General features: G+C 33.7%; 1 protein-coding gene across 1 annotated transcript in view; it reads right to left on the bottom strand.

Annotated features, from left to right (window-relative positions):
* The window catches only part of ATRNL1 (attractin like 1), a 707,592-nt gene that overhangs the window by 409,874 nt on the left and 271,444 nt on the right, over positions 1–26,274 (bottom strand). The window contains exons 23-24 of the mRNA XM_082611125.1: positions 24,811–24,889; positions 22,702–22,859 (exon numbers count right to left, since the gene is read on the bottom strand). Of these exons, the coding sequence (XP_082467251.1) occupies positions 22,702–22,859; positions 24,811–24,889 (237 nt within the window). The remainder of the gene's footprint in view (positions 1–22,701; positions 22,860–24,810; positions 24,890–26,274) is intronic.

Genomic DNA, 26,274 nt, shown 5'->3' with positions numbered 1-26,274 from the left:
CTTTATAAGTCATTTTCTTAGAAAAATATTTTACACTTAAGCTGTCTTACCTAATTCAATTTTATTGCTTATAAAGAACAGCACTGGTAGTAATATTTTATATAAGGAGTCAACAAACTTCTGTATAGACCAGATAGTAAATATTTTCAGCTTTGTGAGCAATATGGTCTCATTTTTACTACTCAACTCTGACATTATAGTGTAAACTTGATATGTCTTCCTTCTCTGAATCTCTAGAACATCTGTACCTATCATAACCAATCTTATTTTGTAGCTGTCATAAAAACTTACCATTTCTCTCTATAAGAATACGTGTCTTACCGCAGACGTAGAGAATGGACTTGAGGGCACGGGGAGGGGGAAGGGTAAGCTGGGACTAAGTGAGAGAGTGGCATGGACATATATACACTACCAAATGTAAAATAGATAGCTAGTGGGAAGCAGCCACATAGCACAGGGAGATCAGCTCAGTGCTTTGTGACCACCTAGAAGGGTGGGATAGGGAGAGTGGGAGGGAGGGAGACACAAGAGGGAGGAGATATGGGGATATATGTATATGTATAGCTGATTCACTTTGTTATAAAGCAGAAACTAACACACCACTGTAAAGCAATTATACTCCAATAAAGGCGTTAAAAAAAAAGAATATGTGTCTTAAATATTTTATATATTCTTCACATTTATATTTTCTGATAAGCAGAATTAATATATTAGTTGAGTAACTGATCAAATTGATTAACAATTTTCAATAATATTTCTTGAACTTGTGCTAACAGGTTTAATGAAAAGAGAGTCTTAAAAGGAAAAAGTATTTGAAAATATATATGACAAATTCCTCAAGCCTATAATAATTTGGAAGATAGTAATAACAGCAGATAATTATTATTATTAATTATTATTATAATGTGTCCTTTGATTTAATTTGGGAAAAAATTATACAAGGAAATCTTTATCAGCACATGTATATTATAACCCTTACTTTTCAAACCATACATGCAAGATAAAACTTCCTGTTTACTTCAATACCTGTTTCTCTAGTAGCTTATCATCTTATTTGGTGCTCAACTGACTCATCTTCTATGTTCAAAATACTAACACACTTGTGATAAAAATTTACAAACATCACCATTAGGATTCCATTCTTTCTCTATTTTGTTCTGTATAACTTAACCATTATTAGTAAGAGGATATCACCTAGACTATGGAAATTAGATTTGCAAATTGAAGAATGATTCCTAGCATCATTCTCATTAAAAAAAATCAAATCTAAATTATGACATCAGTTTGCAGATTGACTTAATAGTGTATTACCAAATCCCACTTACTCAGAAACAGGTAATTTAGATTCAATCTAACTTAATTTAATTTAAACGGTGATGTATAAATGTTGATGAGCAGCATTATTGTAGGAGAATATAAAGTACTAACGTTCAATGCACTCTTTCTGTTTTTCTAGTTATTAGCATTGCAGTTATAGCAGTAATTTTTTTTCTTTTCTTATTGTCAAGATTCAACTGCGTGGCATTACATGTCATAAAGAATGTGTTACCAAAATAAAATCTCACTCTGGAAATTGATGCAAATCAACTCAACAGCATGATTCCTAACATTACAAAACAAAAAAATTTTCCCTGTTTAATTACTACATTATTAGCATATTTATCACAGAACACTGCTATGTGTCTTACAGTCACAATTAGAAGTTTTAAGGATGTCTGAATGCTAAAGTGGTTGGCAACCTAAAATATAAAATACTCTATCAAAAACAATGAAGAAAATTTGTTTAAAATTAGAGTGATTTACTTTTTAAAAAAATTTATTTAGGGGCTTCCCTGGTGGCGCAGTGGTTGGGAATCCGCCTGCCAATGCAGGGGACGCGGGTTTGTGCCCTGGTCCGGGAAGATCCCACATGCCGCGGAGCGACTAGGCCCGTGAGCCATGGTCGCTGGGCCTGCGCGTCCGGAGCCTGCGCTCCGCAAAAGGAGAGGCCGCAACAGTGAGAGGCCCGCGTAACGCTAAAAATAAAAATTTATTTTATTTTTGGCTGTGTTGGGTCTTCGTTGCTGCCCGCGGGCTCTCCCCAGCTGCCGTGAGCAGGGGCCACTCCTCGTGTGGTGCGCGGGACTCTCATCACGGCGCCCCCCCAGGCCTCCCCTCGCTGTGGAGCACAGGCTCCAGGCGTGTGGGCCTCAGCAGTTGTGGCACGTGGGCTCAGCAGTTGTGGCTCAAGGGCTCCAGAGCGCAGGCCCAGCAGTTGCGTCGCACAGGCCCAGTTGCTCTGCAGCACGCAGGCTCCTCCTGGACCAGGGCCCAAACCCGTGTCCCCTGCATTGGCAGGTGGACTCCCAACCACTGCGCCACCAGGGAAGCCCTAGATTGATTTACTTTAAATGGAAACAGACTTCTTAAATATATAAATTGATCAAACTGTATGTTAAAATGGCAGAGGCTCAATGGCCAAAAAAGTCTGATTAACGGTGTACAAATAGCCACCTACTTAAAAATGTCCTACTCTGGTAGACATGTTATGTATCTGACAGAAAAAAATAATCATTATCTTGATTTCTAGAATTCTACGGTAAGAATAAGATTTATGATACTATAAGAATTAAGCCTTTACAATACATATAACTCAATAACAGAGTAAAAAGAATGGCATAATACTTAAAAAAATAATAAAATCCTTAACAAAGATGTTTATTCCTCAAACATCTTCATGAATATTAAAAAAAAAAAAAACAAATCATGGAGCCAGTGTATTTTGGCAGCAGTAATGCTTTTAAAATGTCATAATCTGCCTTTTAACTTAGCAATTATCACAATTTCTACCCACGTGCAGTCTTTATTACACAAGGGCGGTTGGTCATGTAATTCACACTAAAACATTCTATTGAATAATAAAAAATAATAATAATAAATTTAAAAATTTAATGGGGGGCTTCCCTGTTGGCGCAGTGGATAAGAATCCACCTGCCAATGCAGGGGACACGGGTTCGATCCCTGGTCTGGGAAGATCCCACATTCCACGGAGCAACTAAGCCCGTGCGCCACAACTACTGAGCCTGCGCTCTAGACCCCGCGAGCCACAACTACTGAAGCCTGCGTGCCTAGAGCCTGTGCTCCACAACAGGAGAAGCCACGACAATGAGAAGCCCGCGCACTGTAATGCCCCCGCTTGCTGCAGCTAGAGAAAGCCTGCACACAGCTATGAAGAACCAACACAGCCCAAAATTAAAAATTAATTAATTAATTAATTTAAAAATTAATGGGATTACTGAGGAAAGGGACAAAAGATAGGTAAAAAACAAAAACATATTTGATAATATAACTTGTAATAAAATATACATTATTGAAGAGAGAAACTACAAATATTTCAATGAAAATGTAATACAAATATTAACATTATTTCAGTCAAGATCTTTTACTTTATAATAAAATCCAGTTTAAACAACTTTCCATTTATTTTTACTTTTACCTCAAAATCTAAAGATCAATAGACAGACATGATAGATAGATGTATTCAGATACACACACATATTTTTACCTAGATAAATATAATATCCCATATTCACTGACATATGTATATTTATAATAGTTCACTATTTACCAAAAAATTTTGAAATGGTTTGCTTTCATCTACTCAAATTGCACATAAACTATTTGTATTTCAGCAGCTCTGACTTTTCCAGAAAATCTACTGCCAACTTAAAACAAAATATGCAAGTGACAGTAGCTTTAAAATCCCTAGTGAGAAACTTTTCATTAATCAAAGACATACAACTACTATAAGTATTCTAATAATTAAGTGGTAAAAATTTTTTCTCATCTATTTAAAATGTAAAATCTTACATTGTGATTAAAAATTATAGAATTATGAAGTACTATAGATAGAAGGCCACATATATCTTCTCTACAATATTTATTTTTTTAAAGTCTTTATTGAATTTGCTACTATATCGCTTATTTTATTTTATGTTTTGGTTTTTTGGCCAAGAGGCACGTGGGATCCCAACTCCCTGACAAGGGATCAAACCCACACACCCTGCATTGGAAGGCTAAGTCCTAACCACTGGACCACCAGGGAAGTTCCCTTCTCCACAATATTTATGATGGTAATAAAGCTTCTACTTAATTTTGGTAGTGGAGTGGGCTGGAAAACCATTCTTCTGGACAATTCTATTCATTAGAAATTTTGCTTTAACTTGCACTATATTTCTCTATAACATCTATTGACTGATGTTAATTCCAATCTCTACAGTTCCATAGGAATAGTTAAAATTCTAGTCCATGTAAAAGTTCCAATTCATTAAACCTTATTCATATGATATAATTTCCCATGTACAGTTTACCTCTTCTGGATGTATTCCAGTTTGTCAATGTTCCTGTGAACATGTGGCAACTAGTATTGGATATCCTCTATATGCTTATAATACAATGGAATAAAGCTGGTTTTTGAGAAAGGATCATACACTATATTTTTGGACATGTTAGTCTTTGAAATGCCTATTATACATTCAAGTGGGCATATCAAGAAGATAGCTAGATATGCAAGAAGTCTAGTGTTTATAAAACAGGACTGGGTTGAGGTATAAATTTTTAAATAACAGTTTTCTAGTGCTCTGAAGATTTCCATCTTAGACATTTTCAACATCCCTTCTACCACCTGAGTCATTAGGTCTGACACAGACTGAGGTCTACCTTGCCTTCCCCATATGCAGTACTTTTCAGAGTAGCCAATATCCCTAGGCCCCCAAATTTCAAATTATTCCCATAAGTATATTAAAAAATTAAGGGAAAATATGAACAATGTGAAAGGAGAATCAGAAAACATTTGAAAAATAAAATAAATGAAATACAAAGTAGAATGAATGGATGTATGAATACAACAAATTAGCATGCTGAAAGAACAGACTGAGGAGGAGGGAGAGAAAAAAGAAAATTTTAAAGAAAAGCTAAAAGATATTCAAGATAGAAATAGAAATATGATCAAATAATAAGAATCTCAAAATAGCAAAGAAAAATGGAATGAAGAAGTATTTGAAGGCATAATGGAGATACGTTTCCTTGAATTAAAAAGAAAGATGACAAAAATCCTTCACCTATACACGTTACAGTAAAATTAAATAATATCAAATATAAAACAAAAAATTCTTAAGGGAGAGAAGAGAAAGTTTCAGAGAGAAAGAGTATATCACATAAATAATAAGAAATAGAGTGATGTGGCACTAATTTCTATAATTTAAATCTAAGTTGATATTTTATCAATAAAATATATATCTAGTTTATAAACCAGCTGAGAATTACTTTACAACTTCTTCACATTTGAAGGCCATTTCAGTTTCACATGACTACTTTTAGTGAGAATCAAGAATCTTGCATTTAAATAATATTTAACACTGATTAAGCACTTACTACACATTTTGACATGTATTATCTTTTTAACCTGCAAAAGTATCCTAAGACAGAGTGTTAGGCAAAATTCTAATATGGCCCCTAAGATTCCCAGTCCTTGATGTACACACCCTGTATATTCCTTCCCCTGAATCTGTGAAAATGATGGAAGTCACTCCATTAATTAGGTTACATTATATGGCAAAGGTGATGGAATAGTCACTCCCATGATTATTACATTATGTCAGACTCCACTTTGGTAGACTGAAGAGAAAAATTTTAAACAAAAGAGATTCTACAGCTGGCATTGAAGAAGCACCATGCCATGATGTGGAGAGGGTCAGGTAGCAGGGAATGGCAGCCAGCTTCTAGGGGCTGAGATCATACCCTGACTGAAAGCAGCAAAAAAAAAGTGGGGACCTCAGTCCCACAACCCCAAGGAACTGAATTCTGCCAAAAACCAGTGAGCTTGGAAGCCAAGTCCTTGTGCCACAGATGAGAGCCTGACTGACACCATGATTGCAGCCTGGTGAAACACTGAGCAGAGGAACCAGCTATCTGTGTCCAGAATCCTGACCCACCGAAACTGTGAGATAATAAATGGATGTTGTTTTAAGCTGATACATTTGTGGTAAATTGCTATTTAGCAAGAGAAACTAATAAAGGTAGACCCTATTATCATCTCCAGTTTTGTATGTGAAGAAATTAAAGTACTGACACACACACAAAAAAAACTTCTTCCCAACCATACAACTTGAAAATGGAGAATGTAAAACTGATGTAGTCTGATTTAGGATCTGTGTTCTTAATACCTACTCTTTACAGCCACCAAAAAGGCAAGCAACTGTCACCTGAAGACATAGATTAAAAACATTCACGGAATAGGCATTGATGAAAAATACTGTATATAATTTACCTTGCACCAGGTTAATTAATTGTGTATTTTAAAAACACAGGAAGTGAAGTCTCCTTTCTCACTTTAATAACAACTGCATCATTTCCTCAGTCAAATCTGTAATATTTTCCTAATATAGGCAAATATCAATTTCAGAAAGATATTCTTATTCCATAGATACTGATATACTTTTATCAAGGTTACCTATGATAGCATATATTGTTGATTTCTGGTCACTAGCAAACACCTCCTGTCCCAACAAGGAATTATTTTATCCAAATACTTGTTTTCTTATTGGGGTAGTCCACTCTAGTCTTATATCTTCCAGTATGGAAGCTAAAAAAGCTCTTTCTGGGAGATTTTTTTTGTCTTCCACCCTCTGGTACAACAATGGGAAAGACAGGTGACCTAAATTTGCCAGTCAGGCTCATTCACCTATGATTTTCAGATCTTAATTGAGTAATATGGATGAACTGAAAGAAACATGAGACTTCATTCACTAGAGTAGTCATGCTTAGGTAAGAATGTAAAGCACTTCATAACTGAAAACTTCTGGGACTAACAGCTTTCTGCCTATTGTAAACCAGATTATTCTCCCTTCACACTGTTAGCAGCATGTTATACTAATAATACTTTTTCCATCTGTTTGTTATCGGAGATAGTTTCTGTTCCTTACAAAGAATCTTAACTAACAAAACTGTTTACTATACAATTTCATTTTTGGAGAAGAAAAAAATGCTTTGTTTTGTTTTGTTTTACAAGAAGCCTTGAGACTATTTATAAAGATGGGGGAAATCCTTTGTTGCACTAATAAACTATCTACATTACATGCTAAGACTTTTCAGAAGAGTACTATCAGAAAGCATATACTATCCATACATTTCTCCCTCAGGAGAAATACATTACTCACCTCTTAATTTAAAAACTATTCATTGAATTACTTCACCTAAGTGCTGAGGACAGTTTGTACTATAACAGAGTTTTGAGGCTAATAGGGGATAAAGAAGTGAAACAATAATTACAACAAAATGTGATAAGCTGAAGGATGTAACAGTTTAAGAGGAGAGTTATGTATAAGGGGAGGTTATATTTGCAATGAGACAAAGGCTAAGCAATAGTCAGGAGGTTAAGACAACAAAGGTCATTGAAAAAATGCAGAATGTAAAAATGCCCAACAGAGACAAAGAAATGAGAGTAGACAGATGTTGGGGGAACTACAAGTAATTTGGTATGGCAAGAAGTAGAGATAATAAAGACAAAGAGAATATTTCATAAAAATAACAGGGTCAATACAGCAGGAATATTAGCCAATGTAAATATTGTATAAAATAGTAAAACTGCAAAGAAAAAAGAAGAAAATCTTACAGTATTGAAACAAGAAACAAACAAATCACCAAACATAGTTGGAAATTTCAAAAACACTCAGTAATTCACAGAAAAAGTAGAAAGAAAATAAGGATACAGAACACTGAGTAACACTATCAACCAAATATTCAATTAACATTTAACGAATAACAAACAACTGCGAAGCATACTTGTTTTTTTAAACACATATGGATTTTCAGTAAAAGCAACCATATTCTGGGCAAAAAGCAAACAAACAAAACTTGAAACCAATAAATTTATAGGATTAAAATCATACATAGTTTTCTCTGACCACAGAGAAAATTAAATTAGGAAATAATGAAAGGAAGACACCTGGAAAATTCCCAAGTATTTAAGAATTAAATAAGACACTTTTGAATGACTCATGAGTCAAAGAACATATCTCAAGGGAAATAAGGAAATATTTAGGTGTGAATGAAAATGAAAACTTTTCAAAATTTGTGGAATGTGCCTAAAGCAGTGCATTGAGGGTAATTTATAGCTTTAGAGGCATATAAAAGAAAAGAAGAAAATTCTAAAGTCAGTGATCTAAACTCTCACTTTAAGAAGCTAAAAAAAGTGAATTAAAATAAATTATTTAAATTAAACTAAATATTTTGTTTTCAACTGTTATATAAGCAGGTATAATTCTTGTACTACTTTTTGTTGTAAGTTATCAACCTAATATAGATAAGTAAAATAGAAAACATTTATTTTAAATGTTATGGGAAATTATAGAAGGATTTAAACAGGTGAGATATATGTAAGAAGATAAAAAACACTCTCACATACCAATGATGGTAATGGTGCTGAGGAGGGAAAAATGGCGATCACCTATCTACTGCTTATTGCAATATTTACTGTAGTATAGGCAAGGTTCTATTTTACATAATTATGTCATTTAATCATCATGATAACCCTATAATGTAAGCACTACTGTCTTCATTTTATAGATGAGGTAACTAAAGCTAAGATAAGGGAATAATTTAACTGAGGTCACAAATGGGGGACAGACAGATTTAACAGAAATCAGAGAAAAAGTAGTTCAGAATGAAAAAAGAAGTCGGTGAGAAATGCTACAAAGAACTGAATAGCATTAGGATTAACAAGTATCCATTGGCATGGTAACTAGGACATTATTACTGACAAACTGACAGGTATCGTTTAAAGCTGCTTTGCTACATACTAGCGGTCTGATTTTCAAAATACATGACATAATACAAATAAATGGTAGCAGCATATCATTATAGCGATTGAAAAAGGTGGAAATTTTCTGGAATTTTAGAATTGGTTTCCAATCCTACTTACAGTCTGTTTTTCTCTTTCACTACAAATGTGTATATATAAAGGAATTTGTGCTCCTGTGAATGGCAAAGATGCCATCAATTTCTCCTTAAAATTATCCTTTTTTTGTTGTTATGATAGTGTCCCAATATTAGTTCAGTATTCAAAACCTTAGCAGTGTTATACGGATCAGTCCCACATGTGTGCTGCCTAGCTGGCAGTATGAGACCTGGGCAGATGGCTACCTAGCCTGTAATAGGTATCTTTGGTATCCTAGTTCTCAAAGACTTTGGTATCCTAATTAGGATCAGTTCCATTCACTAACAGGTCAGGGGTGAACCAAGAAGTTAATAAGCAGCTTTATGGGACCGATCATCCGAATTCTTACCTTCTGCTCTTTCCTCATACTTTCTGGTTACCTGGAAACCTCCTTTATAGTCCACTGGCCATAAGCTGTCCACCTCTGTAACTGTGCAATGGTGGCAGGAAAACAAAAGAGGGCAAATAAAACAGTGGGATTTAGCCTCACCCTCTGGGAGTTGTGTCTCTATCAGAGAAGAAGGCTCCCTGCCCTCAGAGTTGTGACTTTGCAGCTTCTCATTCCCAGTGGCTTTTGTAGCCACTACCACATGACCATTGAACTGCCTGACTACTGAGGCCCAGGAAAGTGGAGAAAAAGGAGAGAAAAATGGTGCGTATTTCCCATCCTCCCTGAAATTTAGGAGTTCCCTTTTCCACTCTTTAGGCCAAAAGTAGAGAGTTTCTTCATCTCACTCTTTCTGCACCACAGTGCTCACTTCTGGGTCTGGGGCCAGCGAATTCAATGGGAAAAAAATGTTAATCTCACCACCAGTTCAGTGGTACTTGGAATTCTAGTATTTTTTTTCCAATCTGCCTCCTGATAAGTACTTTCAGAGACCTCAAATTGCTATATCACGCATTCTGTCAAGATTTTTTTGGTTGTGTTCAGTGAGAGAAAGGTCAATATGTGTTTACTCCATCTTACCTCTTATGTGGAATAGGAATGCTTCCAAGGACTAGTCCAACAAAGTCTTTTATTAGTTTTTATTAAAAGTTCATGTGTACTTCAGAAATATGTCAATTCTGTCATTGTTGGATGCTATATTATCTCTTTCTCTCATGTATATACACACACAATTATGTCTATTGTGCTGTATCGATCTTCTTTTATTTTAGTGATACAAAGATATTTTATTCCTCCTTATTCTATTAGCAAATGAGAGTTAAAAGTGGGTTAAAGCAGGGGGGTCCCTAACCCCCGGGCCATGGACCAGTATCGGTCCATGGCCTGTTAGGAACCTGGCCGCACAGCAGGAGGTGAGTGGCAGGCTAGCAAGCAAAGCTTCATCTGTATTTACAGCCGCTCCCCATCGCTCACATTACCGCCTGAGCTCCGCCTCCTGTCGGATCAGGAGGTTAGATTAGATTCTCATAGGAGCTTGAATCCTACCGTGAACTGAGCATGCAAGGGATCTAGGTTGCGCGCTCCTTATGAGAATCTAACGCCTGATGATCTGAGGTGGAGCTGAGGCAGTGATGCTAGCGCTGGGGAGCGGCTGCAGATACAGATTACAATAGCAGAGAGGTCTGACTGCACAGAGACCATGATACATCAACTGCTGGCAGACTCATATCAAAACCCTATCAGTGAGTGGTGAGTGACAATTAGGCTTCATCTGTTGTCAGGCTTTATAGTGGCAAGCGAGTTGATGTACTTCAATTGCACAGCTGCATCTGGTGTCAGGCTTTAAGTCAGAATCCAATACTTATTTTAGTCTGCTCGTAGCCTGCCCATTATTATTATTATTATTTTTATTTTTATTTTTTGCGGTACGCAGACCTCTCACTGTTGTGGCCTCTCCCGTTGCGGAGCACAGGCTCCGGACGCGCAGGCTCAGCAGCCATGGCTCACGGGCCTAGCTGCGCCGCGGCATGTGGGATCTTCCCAGACCGGGGCACGAACCTGTGTCCCCTGCATCAGCAGGCGGACTCTCAACCACTGCGCCACCAGGGAAGCTCCGGCCCATTATCTTATTTACCACTTCCGTCCATGCCTCTTTCCCCCACTGTGCACTTGTCTCAGTCACAGTTTTGGTAAGCCCACAAGCTAACCCTAGCCAAAATGAGTAAAAACCAAACGTCACTGGAGCTTCTTTGAAAAAGGGGAAAGACCCAGTGATGCAACGGCAGAAGACTCTGGCTGCCAACAAAAAGGAAGCTGCATTTAAAAGAAAATACCAAGAGTCCTACTTAAATTACCAGTTCACTGCAACAGGTGACTGACAATCTCCAAGCCTGCTTTGTAAAATATGTGGCGACCGGCTATCCAACGAAGCAATGAAACCTTCAAAACTGCTTTGTCACATGGACCAAGCACCCTGCATTAAAAGACAAGCCTTTGGAGTTTTTCAAAAGAAAAAAAATGTGAACACAAAGAACAGAAGCAATTACTGAAGGCCACCACTTCATCAAATGTGTCTGCACTAAGAGCATCCTTCTTAGTGGCTGACCACATTGCTAAAGCTAAGAAGCCCTTCACTGCTGGTGAAGAGTTGATCCTGCTGCTGCTAAGGACATTTGTCGTGAACTTTTAGGAGAGGCTGCGGAAAATAGCAAATCAATCAAAGGTACACACTTCTGGAGAATCAGGTAATCTCTCAGAGAATTGCTAAACAGCACCTACCATGATACTGTTAAGTTAGATGGGAATCACTTTTGCCTAATACAAAATTTTAGACACTTTTCTAAAACCACCTCCCTTCAACTCATAAATACTCTTCAAAAAGTATTCTTCAGCCCCTCAAGAAGGTGATTTCATGATGTTTTCACCTAATTCATACACATGGGTGTAGCAACAGCAAGAACTGTTAATCAGCATACATACAGTCTCCTTGTACGCTTGCCAACAAATCTAAAGACACTTGGTATTAAGCCACTAAGTCAAGAAAGTTAATTTCTGTCTGGAGGTTCCTTAAGGTATCTAGGACTGGGTATTCAATAGCTTCTATTTTCACGAAGATTTTTTTATCTGATCTTACTTTTTCTTCTGTTCTGAGGCTAGAAACCAAATCTAAGCAATCTGTCTCCGCCAATTCTGTCTTCAGAGCCTAACGAGTTACTGAATTATTCTTCCTCCAAAGTCCCCCAAATCTGCTAAGGATCCAGATCTTCCAGGAAATTACCCTGACAACTGCATGTAAGACTGGGACACTAAAAGCCATAGAACAGTTACCAGACAAGTCTTCTAGAAGGCTGTTTAGGTAATGATTGCACATATTAATACAACGCTTTTTCCTTAGTAGTGGGCTTGTTATATCTGACTAGAGTTATTCTCAAATTTAACACACAAGGGAATGCTTTAATTGGACAATCTGTTGTCCAATTATATTCTGGACAAAATGAGGACACATACGTATTAAAACTATGCAAATAACCACATTGATATAAAAGTAAAGAGACTTCCACTCTCTAAAAAAAAACATGTATTCCTGAATTCCGTAGGATCACTGAGAGCAAGATACCATTCAGAGTGTTTTATTTATTTGGCATTAGCAAAGATCAAGAAAGAGAAAGGCCTTCATCGTATATCTATCAGAAAAGAAAATATTAAAAATAATACCACAATATTCCAACCCAAATTCCCATCCACATTTAAAATTTTCTCATTAGTTCATGTAGCCCTATGTATTTAAGTATTATTCCATTGGACTGTGAAACTCAATCTGTTTTTATTAACGTCACACATTTTGAAGCTATATTTTGGGCACATACAGATTCAGGATTGTGCCATATTTCCAGTGGATCTGCTACCTCTTTATCATTGTGAAACATACCTCTTTAACTCTAGTAATGGCTCTTGCTTGAAAGTTTACTTTGTGTGATCAATAGTTTTCTTTTGGTTAGGTTTGTATAGCATACTTTTGGTATACTTCTACTTTCATTTTGAATCTATTATATCTAAAGTTTGTCTCCTTTAAGTATCAGGTTTTATTCAAATCTGTACGACAGTTTTAGGCTTTTACTTGGTGCATTTAGTCTACTTAAATTTAATGTAATTACTGATACAGCTAGGTTATACTTATCTTCTTACTATGTAATTTTTATTTGAACCACCTTTGTTATACACCATTTTTCTCTTTTCATACCTTGCTGTGACCTCATAAAATATTTCTATTTGTCAATTCAACTTTTCAATCAACTTATTTCATTCTTTCCTTTCTTCTTCTTTAGATTTACCCTAGAAGTCATAACAATTAGAGACTCTTAAGATTTATTACTTTTACCATTTCACTGATATTGCTAGTACCTTACACTACTTTAGCTCTATGTACCCCATTGCTCTTTGCATTACTTTCATCATCTATTTGTTGTTCTACAGAAATTTAAACTCCATGAGCTATTTTTTAATCCAGTATTCATTTAAATTTCTCGATTCTGTTATTCTTCATTTCCTCTCATGTTTCAATGTTTATATCTGAGATCATTTTAAAACTTTCCTCTGCTTAAAGTCCTCTCTGTAGTATTTCTTTTGGCTCCAATCTAATGTCAGTAAAATCCTTCAGATTTTTTTGTTGTTGGAAAATGTACTTATTTGACCTTGATTTGGAAAATGTGCTTGTTGTTTATAGTTGACAGATATTTTCCATCAGCACATTTTCTCCCCGCTAGTGCTTTCCATTGAGAAGTCACTTGTTGGTCCTGGGACAAGTAGGCTAGTCTAAGCGTGAAATTCTCATGGAGATGGCAGGAAGGCAAATGGAAACATGCAAGTCCTCTTAGGTTTTAGGCTCAAAACTTGCATATCCGCACTACTGTCTCATTAAATTCTTCTCCATCTTCCAAGGCTCTTATTATCCCACACCACCACCCCAATCATTCTACGTCACCGCTTTTCTATCATACAATCTGGTTTCCAGCGATTAAAAAAATCTGTTTGCTCCCTGATGAAAATTCTTTCATTAAACTTTGAAAACCCATCTCTCTTGCCTAGAATTCCCTCTCATACATCTGGTCCATGAACTCCTATTCATCCTTCAAAATCTTGCTTCAACATAACTCTCTCCAAGACGCTTCCCTGCTTCAATATCACCTCTGTAACATTAACAAAGGTGGATATACAATTTAGACTCTCCAATTCGCAAATACCATTCACATTGATGTTAGCCACAGTGAATAGCTCAGATAACATTTTATGACTGAAACAAAACCAAACTATGTCCCTGAAATTTTATATAAAGGCTCTAGGAGAGAGTCTTTTCCCTTTTCTGTCCAGGATGACTAAATTAGGATTCTATAAATCCAACTAAAATAGAATAGAATACAGTCGACATACTTTGTGAAACAGAACCTACAAATAGAGAGGGAATAATTACATTAGCCAATTCAAAAATTATTTACATAACACAGTATAAAGAATGTCAAGGCATGCAGTTTTAGGTAAGATGGTCATAAGAGGAGACACTGAGTTCCTGAAGTTCCCAGAGACATTTCCTTTGGATGCCCTGTTTTTATAAGCCTGTAATATCCCTTGTGTTACTTCAAAGCTAATTTAAAGTTGGATTTCTTTACCTACAACTGAAAGAATGCTGATTAACATATTTTATGAGCTACTTGAGGGCAGAAACTACTTTGTGTACCATTTTATCCCCTAGCAAAGTATCCTGTGTGTGACTGAAATTTAAGAAATATCTGCTGGAGAGTGTAGCCAAAAATTTATATAAATGTTCAATATCCACCCCATTTCCATAGGAAGCACTACTTTATATTAGCCTTTGACTGAATAAATACAGAATTAAATACTAAGTAAATAACAATTATTACCATTCCTTTTTATTTTGTTAGTTTCCTGCAGAAATTTATAAAGTTCTATTATCATGCTAGTAAGTTTCATCCTATTAATAGCAAGATTAGACCCAAATTGGATCAAGCCAAATTAAATATTTTTCTACTTTCTTACGTATCAGTAAAAACTTCTCCTTATTCATCTAATACTTTTTAAATTGATCTGTTAAATCTGTTCAAACATATATGGGAACCTTATAACTGAAAGTAGTCAAAAGAACTGAATAGGAAAATGTACCACATTAGAGTATGAAAATACTATTGACATTAATTAAAGCAAAATCTATGTGAAATGTTTGGCTTACAAAAAGGATATGATACAAAGATGTTTTGTTATGCAAACAACAAATAATTAAATATTAAACTCTTCATACATTTTTTATGCTATAGCATATAAAAAAGAATTAAATTACAAGTAGAAAGTTCTAATGTAACTTGAAGTGTTTTCTTTCAGCTGTACACACAAAGTGCTCTCCCTGTGTAACAAGTCTACTGAAGCAAATATTTTAAAAAATTCAGTAAAAATGATCATAAAAGTTAAATGCTAATTTTTATCAGAAACCATTTTTGCTTGTTTGAAGCATCACTGATACACCTTTTGAAAAGAAAACAGTGATTTTTATCTTTGGACAGAGGATTCTTGGTACCTCATGGTCTGATGGATATTTTTCAACAGGAATTGGGTTTTTGTATTTTTTAATTTCAGATACTTTTCAAAATAACTGCCTCCATAGAGTGTAGTTTGTAGATATTTATGAACAATTTCATCTTTGGATTGTAAACTTTCTCATAACTTGCAGCTTCTTGGAATTTGAAATAGTGTGTGCTAAGGAAATCTAAAATATACAGACATATGTCTACAAACTGACTGCCATTTATCTGAAAAGTACTTGAAAACTTAAATACAAGCTATTAATTAAAACAATTTACAAGTAAAAGCATAAAACACATACATAGTCCCATCATTCAGCGAACAAATTTATGGCTACCATATTAATCCAATTACCATTCAGACTCAAAATTAAATGTAGGATTTCTACTTCCTTCCAAAATGGAGTGACAGGAAATGGATTTATCCTCCTGCCGAAACAACTAGTAAAGCAGACAAAATGTATGAAACACTGGTGTTCAGGTATTGGATATCAAGCAATGCAGGACAACGATCCCTGAGTAGAGGAATAATGAGGTAAGCCTTCTAATGCCACAGATGATTGTGGATTTAAGGCTGGATCAAAAGGAGAGTGAACACAGGTGTAGTCCCGAAATTTTCCTGAATTGAGGAAATGCAGCTGGGAATTCTGGAAAAGCCAAGGTGGCTACAGTGTACAAGACAGTATACTGGAGAAGACAGAACTGCCCAGAGTCCCCCGTGAGTCTTCAGGCGAATACTACTTACTGGTGAAGAAACTATCCAAGGCTGGAGAAAGAACCATATGAAAGGAACAGAGAGAAGAATCCTCAAAACTCACATAGGGTTGGGAACAGTTCATGGTCCAACCAGTCAGAAGTGGATAACCTGTAATTCATGTCTCACAAAGTAGAGTACCCAGAAGGGCAGTGCCTCAGGAATGGAAAGATTAACCCTAGACTAAATTATGCTTTGCTCCTGCCGATCAAAGCACAAAAATAAGCCTTGAAAAGATCAAATTTTTCCAAGTAAGTTAACTCCACTGCAGAAAAAAGCTAAAACTTATCTATCAAAATTAATAAATATCTAGCACCTGAAAAGGTAAAACTCAGAATGTCTGGCATGCAATCAAAATATGACTCATAAGGAAAAGCAAAATAAAACAATAGGAAAAAAAGCCTCAGAAATGACACAAATGATAGAATGTGCAGACAAGGACATTGAAAGAGTTATAGTAACTGTAATTCCATATGTTCAAGATGGCAGAAAATCAATGGACCACGTTAAGTAGAAACATTTTTTCTAAAAACCTTATCAAAATTCTAGAAATAAAAAATATAATGTCTGAGATGAAAAATACACTGGATGGGATTAATATGAGATTGGATACTACAGAAGAAAAGATTAATGAACTTGAAGATATAAGTACCAAAAATATCCAAAGTGAAACACAGAGAGAAAAGAAAAGAATGAATAAAAATCAAGAATAGAGCATTAGTGGGCAAAGGAACAATTTCAAGCAGTTTAATATACATAAAATTGGAATTCCTAAAGAAGAAGAGAGAAGTGGGAAAAAAAAACCGAGAAATAATGGCTGAACATTTTCTAAATTTTGTGAAAACTATAATTTTATGAATTTATGAAGGTCAGTAAAACCCATGCACAGGAAACATAAAAAAACCCACACCTATACACATCATAATCAAATTGGCCAAAATCAGTGATAAAGAGAAAAAAATTTTTAATGCAGAAAGAGGAAAATGAGCCATTACATACAAAGGAACAGTAAGGTTAAACACATTTCTCATTAGAAACAACAGAAACCAAAGGACTGTATATAGAAACATCTTTAAAATAATGAAAGGAAAAAGCTACAATTTAAAATTCTTTAACACCCCCCCAAAAAAAGTGAAATAAAGATTTTTTTCAGAAATACAGGCAGATATAATGCATTGTCAGCAGATCTACACTAAACTGTTAAAGGACGTCCCTTAGGCAGTAGGAAAGTGATATTACATAGTACACACTGCTATATTTAAAACAGATAACCCACAAGGACCTACTGTATAGCACGGGGAATGCTACGTTATTCTGTAATAACCTAAATGGGGAAAGAATTTGAAAAAGAATAGATACATATGAATGTATAACTGAATCACTTTGCTGCAGACCTGAAACTAACAGAACATTGTTAATCAACTATGCTCCAATATAAAATAAAAATTAAAGAAAAAAGAAATTTGGATTTACAAAAAAGAAAAGGAAATGATGAATGATGGAAACAGTAAATATGTAGGTAAAAAAGATGTTTTCTTATTTTTAATATCTTTAAATAAAACTGACTATCAAAAATAGTAAAAGCGTAGTGTGAATTTTATAATACATGAAGCAGTAAAATATATTCAACAATGGCACAAAGGTCAGGGGGAAGGAAATGAAAGTACACTTTTTAAGGTTAATATACAAAAAATGAGTGATGTAGTATCTCTTATAGACAATGAAAAGTTTAAGATGTATATGATAAACTATAAAATAATCACTAAAACAACACAACAGAGTTGTAGCTAATAAGCCAACAAAAAGGATAAAATTAAATCATAAAAAATGCTGAATTCAAAAAATATGGCAGAAAAAAGAAAGGAATGAACAATGAACAAATAAGAAAAATAGAAAACAAATAGCAAGATGTTAGATTTAAACCCAAAGACATACAGTAATACCTCAAAGATATTGTAGGTTCAGTTCCAGACCACTGCAATAAAGCAAATATTGCAATAAAGCATTTCACATAATGTTTTTTGGTTTTCCAGTGCATATAAAAATTATATTTGTAAAAAAAACTTATATTTGTACTATACTATAGTCTGTTAAGTGTGCAATAGCATTATATCTAAAAAAATGTATTGGGTTGGCCAAAAAGTTCATTTGGTTAATGAATATGTTGCTAGATAAAGCTCTTGATGAAAATGAAAAAATATGTCTTTTATTTTTACTTAAAACCAAATGAACTTTTTGGCCAACACAATACATACCTAAATTTAAAAATTCTTTATTGCTGAAAATGCTAACCATCATCTGAGCCTTCACTGAGTCCTAGTAGTAACATCAAAGATCACTGATCACAGATCACCAAAACAAATATAATAATAGCAAAAAAGTTTGAAATATCATGAGAATTACCAAAATGAGACACAGGGACACAAAGTGAGCAGATGTTTTGGAAAAATGGTGCCTATAGACCTGCTCAACTCAGGGTTGGCACAAACCTTCAATTTGTAAGAAACTCAGTATCTGCAAACTGCAATTAAGTAAAGCTCAATAAAATGAGGTATGCCTGTAAATATATATACATTACATGTACATGATTTAGGATTGGATGAAAAAGACAATTATATGCTACCTAAAATAAATCCACTTTAAATATAAAAGCACAAATTGGCTAAAGTAGAAGGATGAAGAGTAACATAGCATTCTAGCAGTAATTTTAAAAAACTGGAGTGACTTTACTATTAATATTTGGCAAAATAAATTTTAATTTCTTGTAAATAAATTTTAAAGCAAAGAATATTACCAGGAATATAGAAAGACATTTCCTAACAATAAAGAGGTCAAGTCACCAATTCATCAAGAACACATAAAAACCCTAAACATTTATCCATCTAAGTAAGAGAGCTTCAAAATACATGATGTAAAAACTGCTAGAACTACAAGAACAAATAAACTAACCTACAGTTACAGTCAGAGATTTCGACGCTCATTTTTCAAATTGACAGGGCATCAATGTGGACACTAGACAACTTGAAAAAGAGATCAACCAACCTGCCCTAATTGACATTTGTACAAGACTTCACCCAACAAGAGGAGAACACGCCTCTTTTGCAACTGTCCAAGGAACATTTACCAAAATAGATTCATATCTGGGTGCTATGGTCTTCGAAAGGTGATTAGGTAGGTCATGAGGGTAGATTGCTCATGAATGGGATTAGTGCTCCTATAAAAGCAGTCCCACAGAGCTCCCCATCCTCTTCCATCATGTAAGAACACAGCAAGAGGGCACAGGCTATAAACCAGGAAAAGGGCCATCACCAAAACCTGATCATTCTGGTGCCTTGACCTTGGACTTCCCAGCCTCCAGAACGGTAAGCAATGAATTTCTGTTTATAAGCTACACAGTCAATAGTATTTTTTCATAGCAGCCCAAATGGACTAAGACACTAGTTTTATTCATTTTCCATTGCTGTAGTAACCAATTAACACAGTGTTAGTGGCTTAAGACAATTCATATTTACTGTCTTATAGTTTTGTATGTTAGAAATCTGATAGAGGTTTCAGTGGACTAAAATCAAGGTGTCAGCAAGGCTGCGTTTCTTTTTAGAGGTTCTAGTGAAGAATCTGTTTCCTCAACTTTTGTAGCTTCTAGAGTCTATATTCCTTGGCTCGAGCCCCCTTCCTCCATATTCAAAACCAGTAATGTTGCTTCCCTCTGACCATCCTTCTGTAGGCACCCTCTGACCCTGACCTCAGCCAAAAATGGTTACATTAAGATTCATGTAGTTAGGTTGGTCCACCCCGGTAACTCAGAGTAATCATCTTAATGTCCTAAACTTAATCTCATCTTCAAAGTCCTCTTTGTCCATGTAAGATAATATATCCACAGGTACCAGAGATTAGGACGTGGTAACCTTTGTGGAGCCATTATTCTGACAAAAACACTGGACCATAAGTCTCAATAATTTTTTTAAAATTCAAATCATTCAAAATATATTCTGCAACTACACTGGAATTAAATTAGAGATAAGTGACAGAAGCATTTCTAGAAATTCTCTAAATAGTTGGAAATAAAATATCCCACTTTTAAATACCCCACTGATCAAGGAGGAAATCAAAAAGGAAACTAGAAAGCATTCACCTTAAGACATCAGAAAAAGAAGAGCAAATTAATGTCAAGGAAGCAAAAGAAGGAATAATTAGAGAGAATAAATTAATGAAATAAAAAATAGAAAAATAAATGGAATTGATAATTCTCTAACCAGACTGACCAAGAAAAGAAAAAAAGAGAGGGGAAACTAATTACCAACACCAGGAATTAGATGACATCAGTGGATGATATATGAATATTGTTAAAAATCTTTTGCCAATAAATTCTACAAATTAGATAAAATGGGAAAGACACAACTGAGAGACACAAACAGACAGAGCTCATTCAAGAAAAAATAGATAACCAGAAAAGCTCTCAATCTATTAAGGAAATTAGAGTTGTAGTTAAAACATTCCCATAAAGAAAATCACAAGTTAAAATTCATTCAATGTTGAATTCTACCACAAATTTAAGATGGAAATAATGTGAATTCTATATCAATTCTTTCAGAAAATTACACAGGAAGGAATACTTCCCAATTTATTTTATAAGGCCAGCAGTACCATGCTACAAAATCAACAAGATTATAATAATAGAAAACTACAAACTAACATGCCTCATAAACATAGGTACAGAAATTCTTAAAATTTTAACAAATCAAATGCAACAATATATTAAAGGTATAATACAAAATGACTAAGTGGAGCTTACCCCTGATTAGTAAGGATGGTTAAACATTCAAAAATCAATGTAATTCAATTCTATTAGCAAATAGATCTCAATTCAAATAAATTTACTATTTTATGTTTAAAAATGGAAAGTTTATTACAGTTCTGTAAACAAACACACATACTCATCTGCCTTAATATAACATATCCCATAGGACTAATGTTACTAATTTTACTCAAAGACTAAGAACTGGGCTCTACCTATCTTGACCATCACGGTTATTTTCCACATTTTATTATTTTGGGAGAGTGGGATATTTTAACTTCATTATTCAAATTCTGGTTTGGCTTCCAGAATATATTATTAGTATGATCTCAAAAGAAAATCCAATTTAGAAAGTTAATTTCTAACCATTAAATATTCATGAACATTCTAAAGTAACTGTGTAATTTGCTTAAAAATAAAATATAATTAGATAACCATGAAATAAAGGGCAGGAAACAATAAAAAATGTAACAATTCTTTCAATTTCAATTACTATTTAATAAGCTCAAGGATGAGCCCTTTTGTCACCTTCAATCATAATCTGAATAAAACAAGTGAAATCCGATTAACATTTCTATATAAATCTTAGAAAATGAAATGATATATCCAGCATCCTCAAAGTCAAAATTCTAAAAAACTACAAGGAAATATTTCTGGCATTCTTTTTTTTACTATATTAGCAACTAATTCAATCACAATGAAAAAGTAACTTTATCAAATTAATTTCTATTACTATTTACTGAGTAGTAATTTGTACTAATATTTCTTGAACAGGTAAGTAATTTCCTTAACTTAGACATGGAATCAACCTTACAATAAGAATTTTTCCAGCAAACAAATGATTTTTACAAATCACTCAGTCCTCCCACAAATCACATAGAAATTAATATAAATAAAACATGCAAAATTTTCTATATAAAAGAAGAGTATATGATCTGTAATTTTTTAAAGATTATAAAACATAATGGCTCAGCACAGAGCTTGGCACACGTGAGCTATTTAGTAAACTAATTTGAATTCATTCTAATCAAACAGTCATAAAAGGGTGAATAAATAAATCCCAACATTAAAACATATAGACTTTTTCTTTTATAAAAGCATAAATTAAGAATACAACCTTGACTATTTCAACATAGAAAGAACATCCTAAATGTTCCTAGCAATAAATCAAAAGCCTTTAGCAGCCTATCACTAAACACAATAAAAATAAAATATACAACATATATAGAGTAGATAAATCAATAGTGAAAGGTAGTGAGCCTTAAAGAATTAACTATTAGGTACTGCTAATCCTAAATTTTTAATGAAGGTTTGAATTATGTTCAGTATATAATAAAGATTACTAAACACAGCAAATGATTTCAAGTTGGATTGTAAGAAAAGAGTATCTAACCCTCAAAGAATAAAATTAATCAGAAAATACAAACAATATAGTTATTTCAAGTTTTGATGCATTTTTAAAGAATATAAACTCAATGAAAAATTAGTACATTCTTTGGTTAATTCAATATTATTTGTGTAAACAGTTTTTACAAAGACATTCATCATCACAGACATTAATTGTATCCTTTGTATGGAGGGTCAATACTTGTTTTCATATTGCTCAAAATATACAAATCTTTATCACCTCTTTGAACAAAAACAGCATTCTTTTTGTAATGAAAATACCCAATGGTCATTAGATTAAATACTATTAACACTTACCTGTATTTTAATGGGCCATGAAAAGTTGCTGACGTACACATAGAACGTAATGTTTGGATTGCTTCTAAAGTTAAATTTTTCATAGGAAAAACTATCTCTGTATTCTTTTATATTAGTCTTGGAAACTATAGGGGTCTCCTCCCCAGATATTGTTCCAGCTAAAATGTAAATAATAATAACAAATTTAAATAATTCATATTAGGAAACAGGTATCTTTATTAACATAATATATACATATATATATTTACTTAATTTTTGTAACTATACTTATAAGAACATAACTATCCAAATAAAGTCATGTTTTACAACTTAGAATGACAAAGAAAAAGAAAATGAGATTTGTCATACATATTGATATAATGGAAACATATTTAGTATAAAAATTATTTTTTAAAGTGATACCATTGATTAAGTGCTATGTACTAGGCACTGGCTTAGAGACTTTATATTCTATTCTAAAAAAAAATTTATCCCAGAGATATTCCAGCTCTGTTTTTCAAACTGAAAACTGAGCCTCAGAAAGATTAAGACACTTGCCTTAAGTTTATTATAGCTACTGAACAGTAAAGTCCTTTTTGGAACTCAGGTATATAAGGCTTCAGAAACTGAGTTTTCTCTACTTCTCCAAAGAGCCTTTCAAAACAAATCAGTACATATTTCACATGTCTCAATCCAATTTAAAAATGGAAAAGAAATCAAATTTTTTTGTTTACCGCAAATTGAACCACCACTACTTTGAATAAATTGGGAGGATACAACTTAAAATATGAGTTAAACGTTCAATTAGTTAAACACATATTGGGTGCTCAATAAATATTTACTGAAATTAACCAAATGGAAGAAAGAATTTCCAACAATCTAACCAAGCCCTCCACCTTAACAGTAAAAATAACTAGGATACTGAGCAACTGAATTAATTTCTAACTGATGACCTCTTCCAAAATAACCTTGGATGCTTTTTAAAAATGCAGATTTCCTGATGACATCTTCCAAACTGATAAATCAAAATTTCTGAGATTTGGTTCTGGGACTCTGAAGGTTACAAGTGATCTCTTGCATATTAAAACCACTGTTCTAAAATGATTACACAGGTTTTATGTATTTATGTTGACAAATTTTAAAACTCTTGTAGAGTCAGTTTATTATGCAGAATTTCAAATTTACAGTACAAGTTATCATGAATTCTTATTAATGAAACTCACAGAGCCAAGACTTCACTATATGTTTGCACTATTGGAACAAAATATCTACATAATTGTCTAATCTTTTCCATTTTTACACATGTAATATAAAATCTGGAATTGCAAAGACCTCTTCACTCTTGACTTCTGTTTCCATTATTCTACATATTAAAATAGCATAATAACTTAATTTTAAGAAATCAAATATGGATTTCTAAGGATACATATATTTTCTTTAAAAAGTTTCCAGCACTTTTATGCAACAGTGTATCTTTTACATAGAAAGTAAAAAGCAATAGAATTTCCTAAAATGTAAATATAAAACAGTGAGAATACTTTTTCATAATACAGCATACAGATTTGTACTTCTTCTTAGTTATGTTTCTTAAAAGTTAACGATTTCAACTTATAAACCTTATTATGGAAGAACTATTAAGTGCAGGGTTTTTTTACCCTCTCTCAGCACCAGAGCTGACAAAGGTAGGGGGTAAGCTTAAAAGTAATAGATAAGTTGGTAATGTATCAGCATATACAGAAAAAATTCACTGTCTTATATCAATATTAAGGTCAATAATTAAATTTATAGCTTCAATGGTGAATCAAGGAATTGAAATCTCAGCCTCTTTAGTCATTAAAGAAGCAATCTATCTTAATTAAAATCACAGGAATTCATAAAACTGTCATAAAAAAATTAAGTAGTGTAAAATGTTGTTATCCACCTAATTTTAATTGAATTAGGGAGAAAGTTTACTTATTATTTTTACCTGAAACAGCAGGTATTATTATATGCATAATTATGGCATATAGTATATATATGCCATATAATATTTTTTAATTTCAATTACTTAAATTAACATAAAAGGTCATATTAGAACACCCTACATATAGGAACAGAAGTGAAAGACACATGACAACAAAATTCTCTTACCTGTTGAACCAACTGACCATGTAATGTTGAGATTAAAGTTGTTTGATGCGTTAATTGAAATATCCAAATTTTTGTTTGACTACCAAGAAAGAAAATATTGTGGTTAAAAAAATCAAATTATACTAGATAGATATGTTTACTGTTTTAATTATGTCCATGCTATATTTCTCAAACTGTAAACATCATGTCAATACTCAAGTGAGAAAGTGTAGACACCAATTACACTTTTTTAATGAAAAAATATAGGTGATAAATTCAAAGGTGTATTTAAAGTTCCCATTTATCTTCCCTACTATAATCTGGCCTTCTCTATGTAAGCCAGGGGCTGCTATAATTCAATATTTTAGCAATTGCGGCTTCGTATTAATTAAGTCATGTTCATGAGGCAACAAAATGAGTTTATAAAGACTATGCATCATTGAGTCAGGCGACCTTGGGTTCAAATCTTAGCTCTTTAATGTACATGCTGGTTGATACAGGGAAGGTTACCTCTCCTTCCCAAAAATCAGTTTCCTTATCTCTGAAATGGGGATTTCATGACTTCCCTAAAGACTTTCTTGTGAACATTAAATAAGATTCTTCATCTTCTTCCTTACCAGGGGACTCAGAAAGAAGGCATGATTGCTGACCTCTGAGAAGGGGTTGATTTTTTTATTATTAATGGAGTGGTTCAAAAATAGTTGCTTTTCTATGAAAACAAAACATGGTAGAAACAGTGTACCCCTAAGAAAACTTAAATCATTATTTTTATCTTGAAGTCACATCTTCATGATTGTGTGTGCCTTATTTTGGGACGGGGAAATGTGAGAATAACTGGTATTATTGCTAGAAAGGTCACACAAAATTTGCAACTGATATAGGAAACTACAGAACTCTTCTTGAATTTTTAGTTCATCCTCTCAAGTTTAGGCATTAATGAAATATGTGGTACCATCACTAAAGCCCTATAAAATACACTTAAGGTCAAGGAAATATACTGGACTGGAAGAGGTGAATACCACAGTAAATGACAAAATTAGTCATTTAGAACATTGTTGTTAGATGTGGATAAGTTCAGCAAGATATTATACAAGAAACTACTCCAGAAATTGTTCACATGAAAGCATTGGCTGGAGATGATGTACAGTGGGTTAGAATTATATCTGTTTTCAAAATATAATAAATGCATAAATAATGAAGGTACCTATTTTTTTATTTTTTTGTAGGATAAGTAGGAAGCCCAGACCAATAATCCATTTTAATTTCAGAAATTGTTCCAAGTTGAATTTCTCTTTAATTATAAATGGTATAAATATAATTATAAATTAGTTATAATGATGTTACAAGCATCCTTGGTGGCACTTCTCTTGATAGTTTAGTGTCCTTCAGTTTCCAAAAACATGTGTCTGGGTTCTTGGCTTCAACTGAACAATACAGCAGAAAGTAAAACTGAAAGCTGTGACATTTGTAAGAATTCAAGTTTTT

This window comes from Mesoplodon mirus (genome assembly GCF_964341445.2).
Source record: "Mesoplodon mirus genome assembly, chromosome: 2".
NCBI classification, from domain to species: Eukaryota; Metazoa; Chordata; class Mammalia; order Artiodactyla; family Ziphiidae; genus Mesoplodon; species Mesoplodon mirus.
Note: the sequence above shows the minus strand (reverse complement) of the source record. Positions and strands in the feature narration are given on the sequence as shown.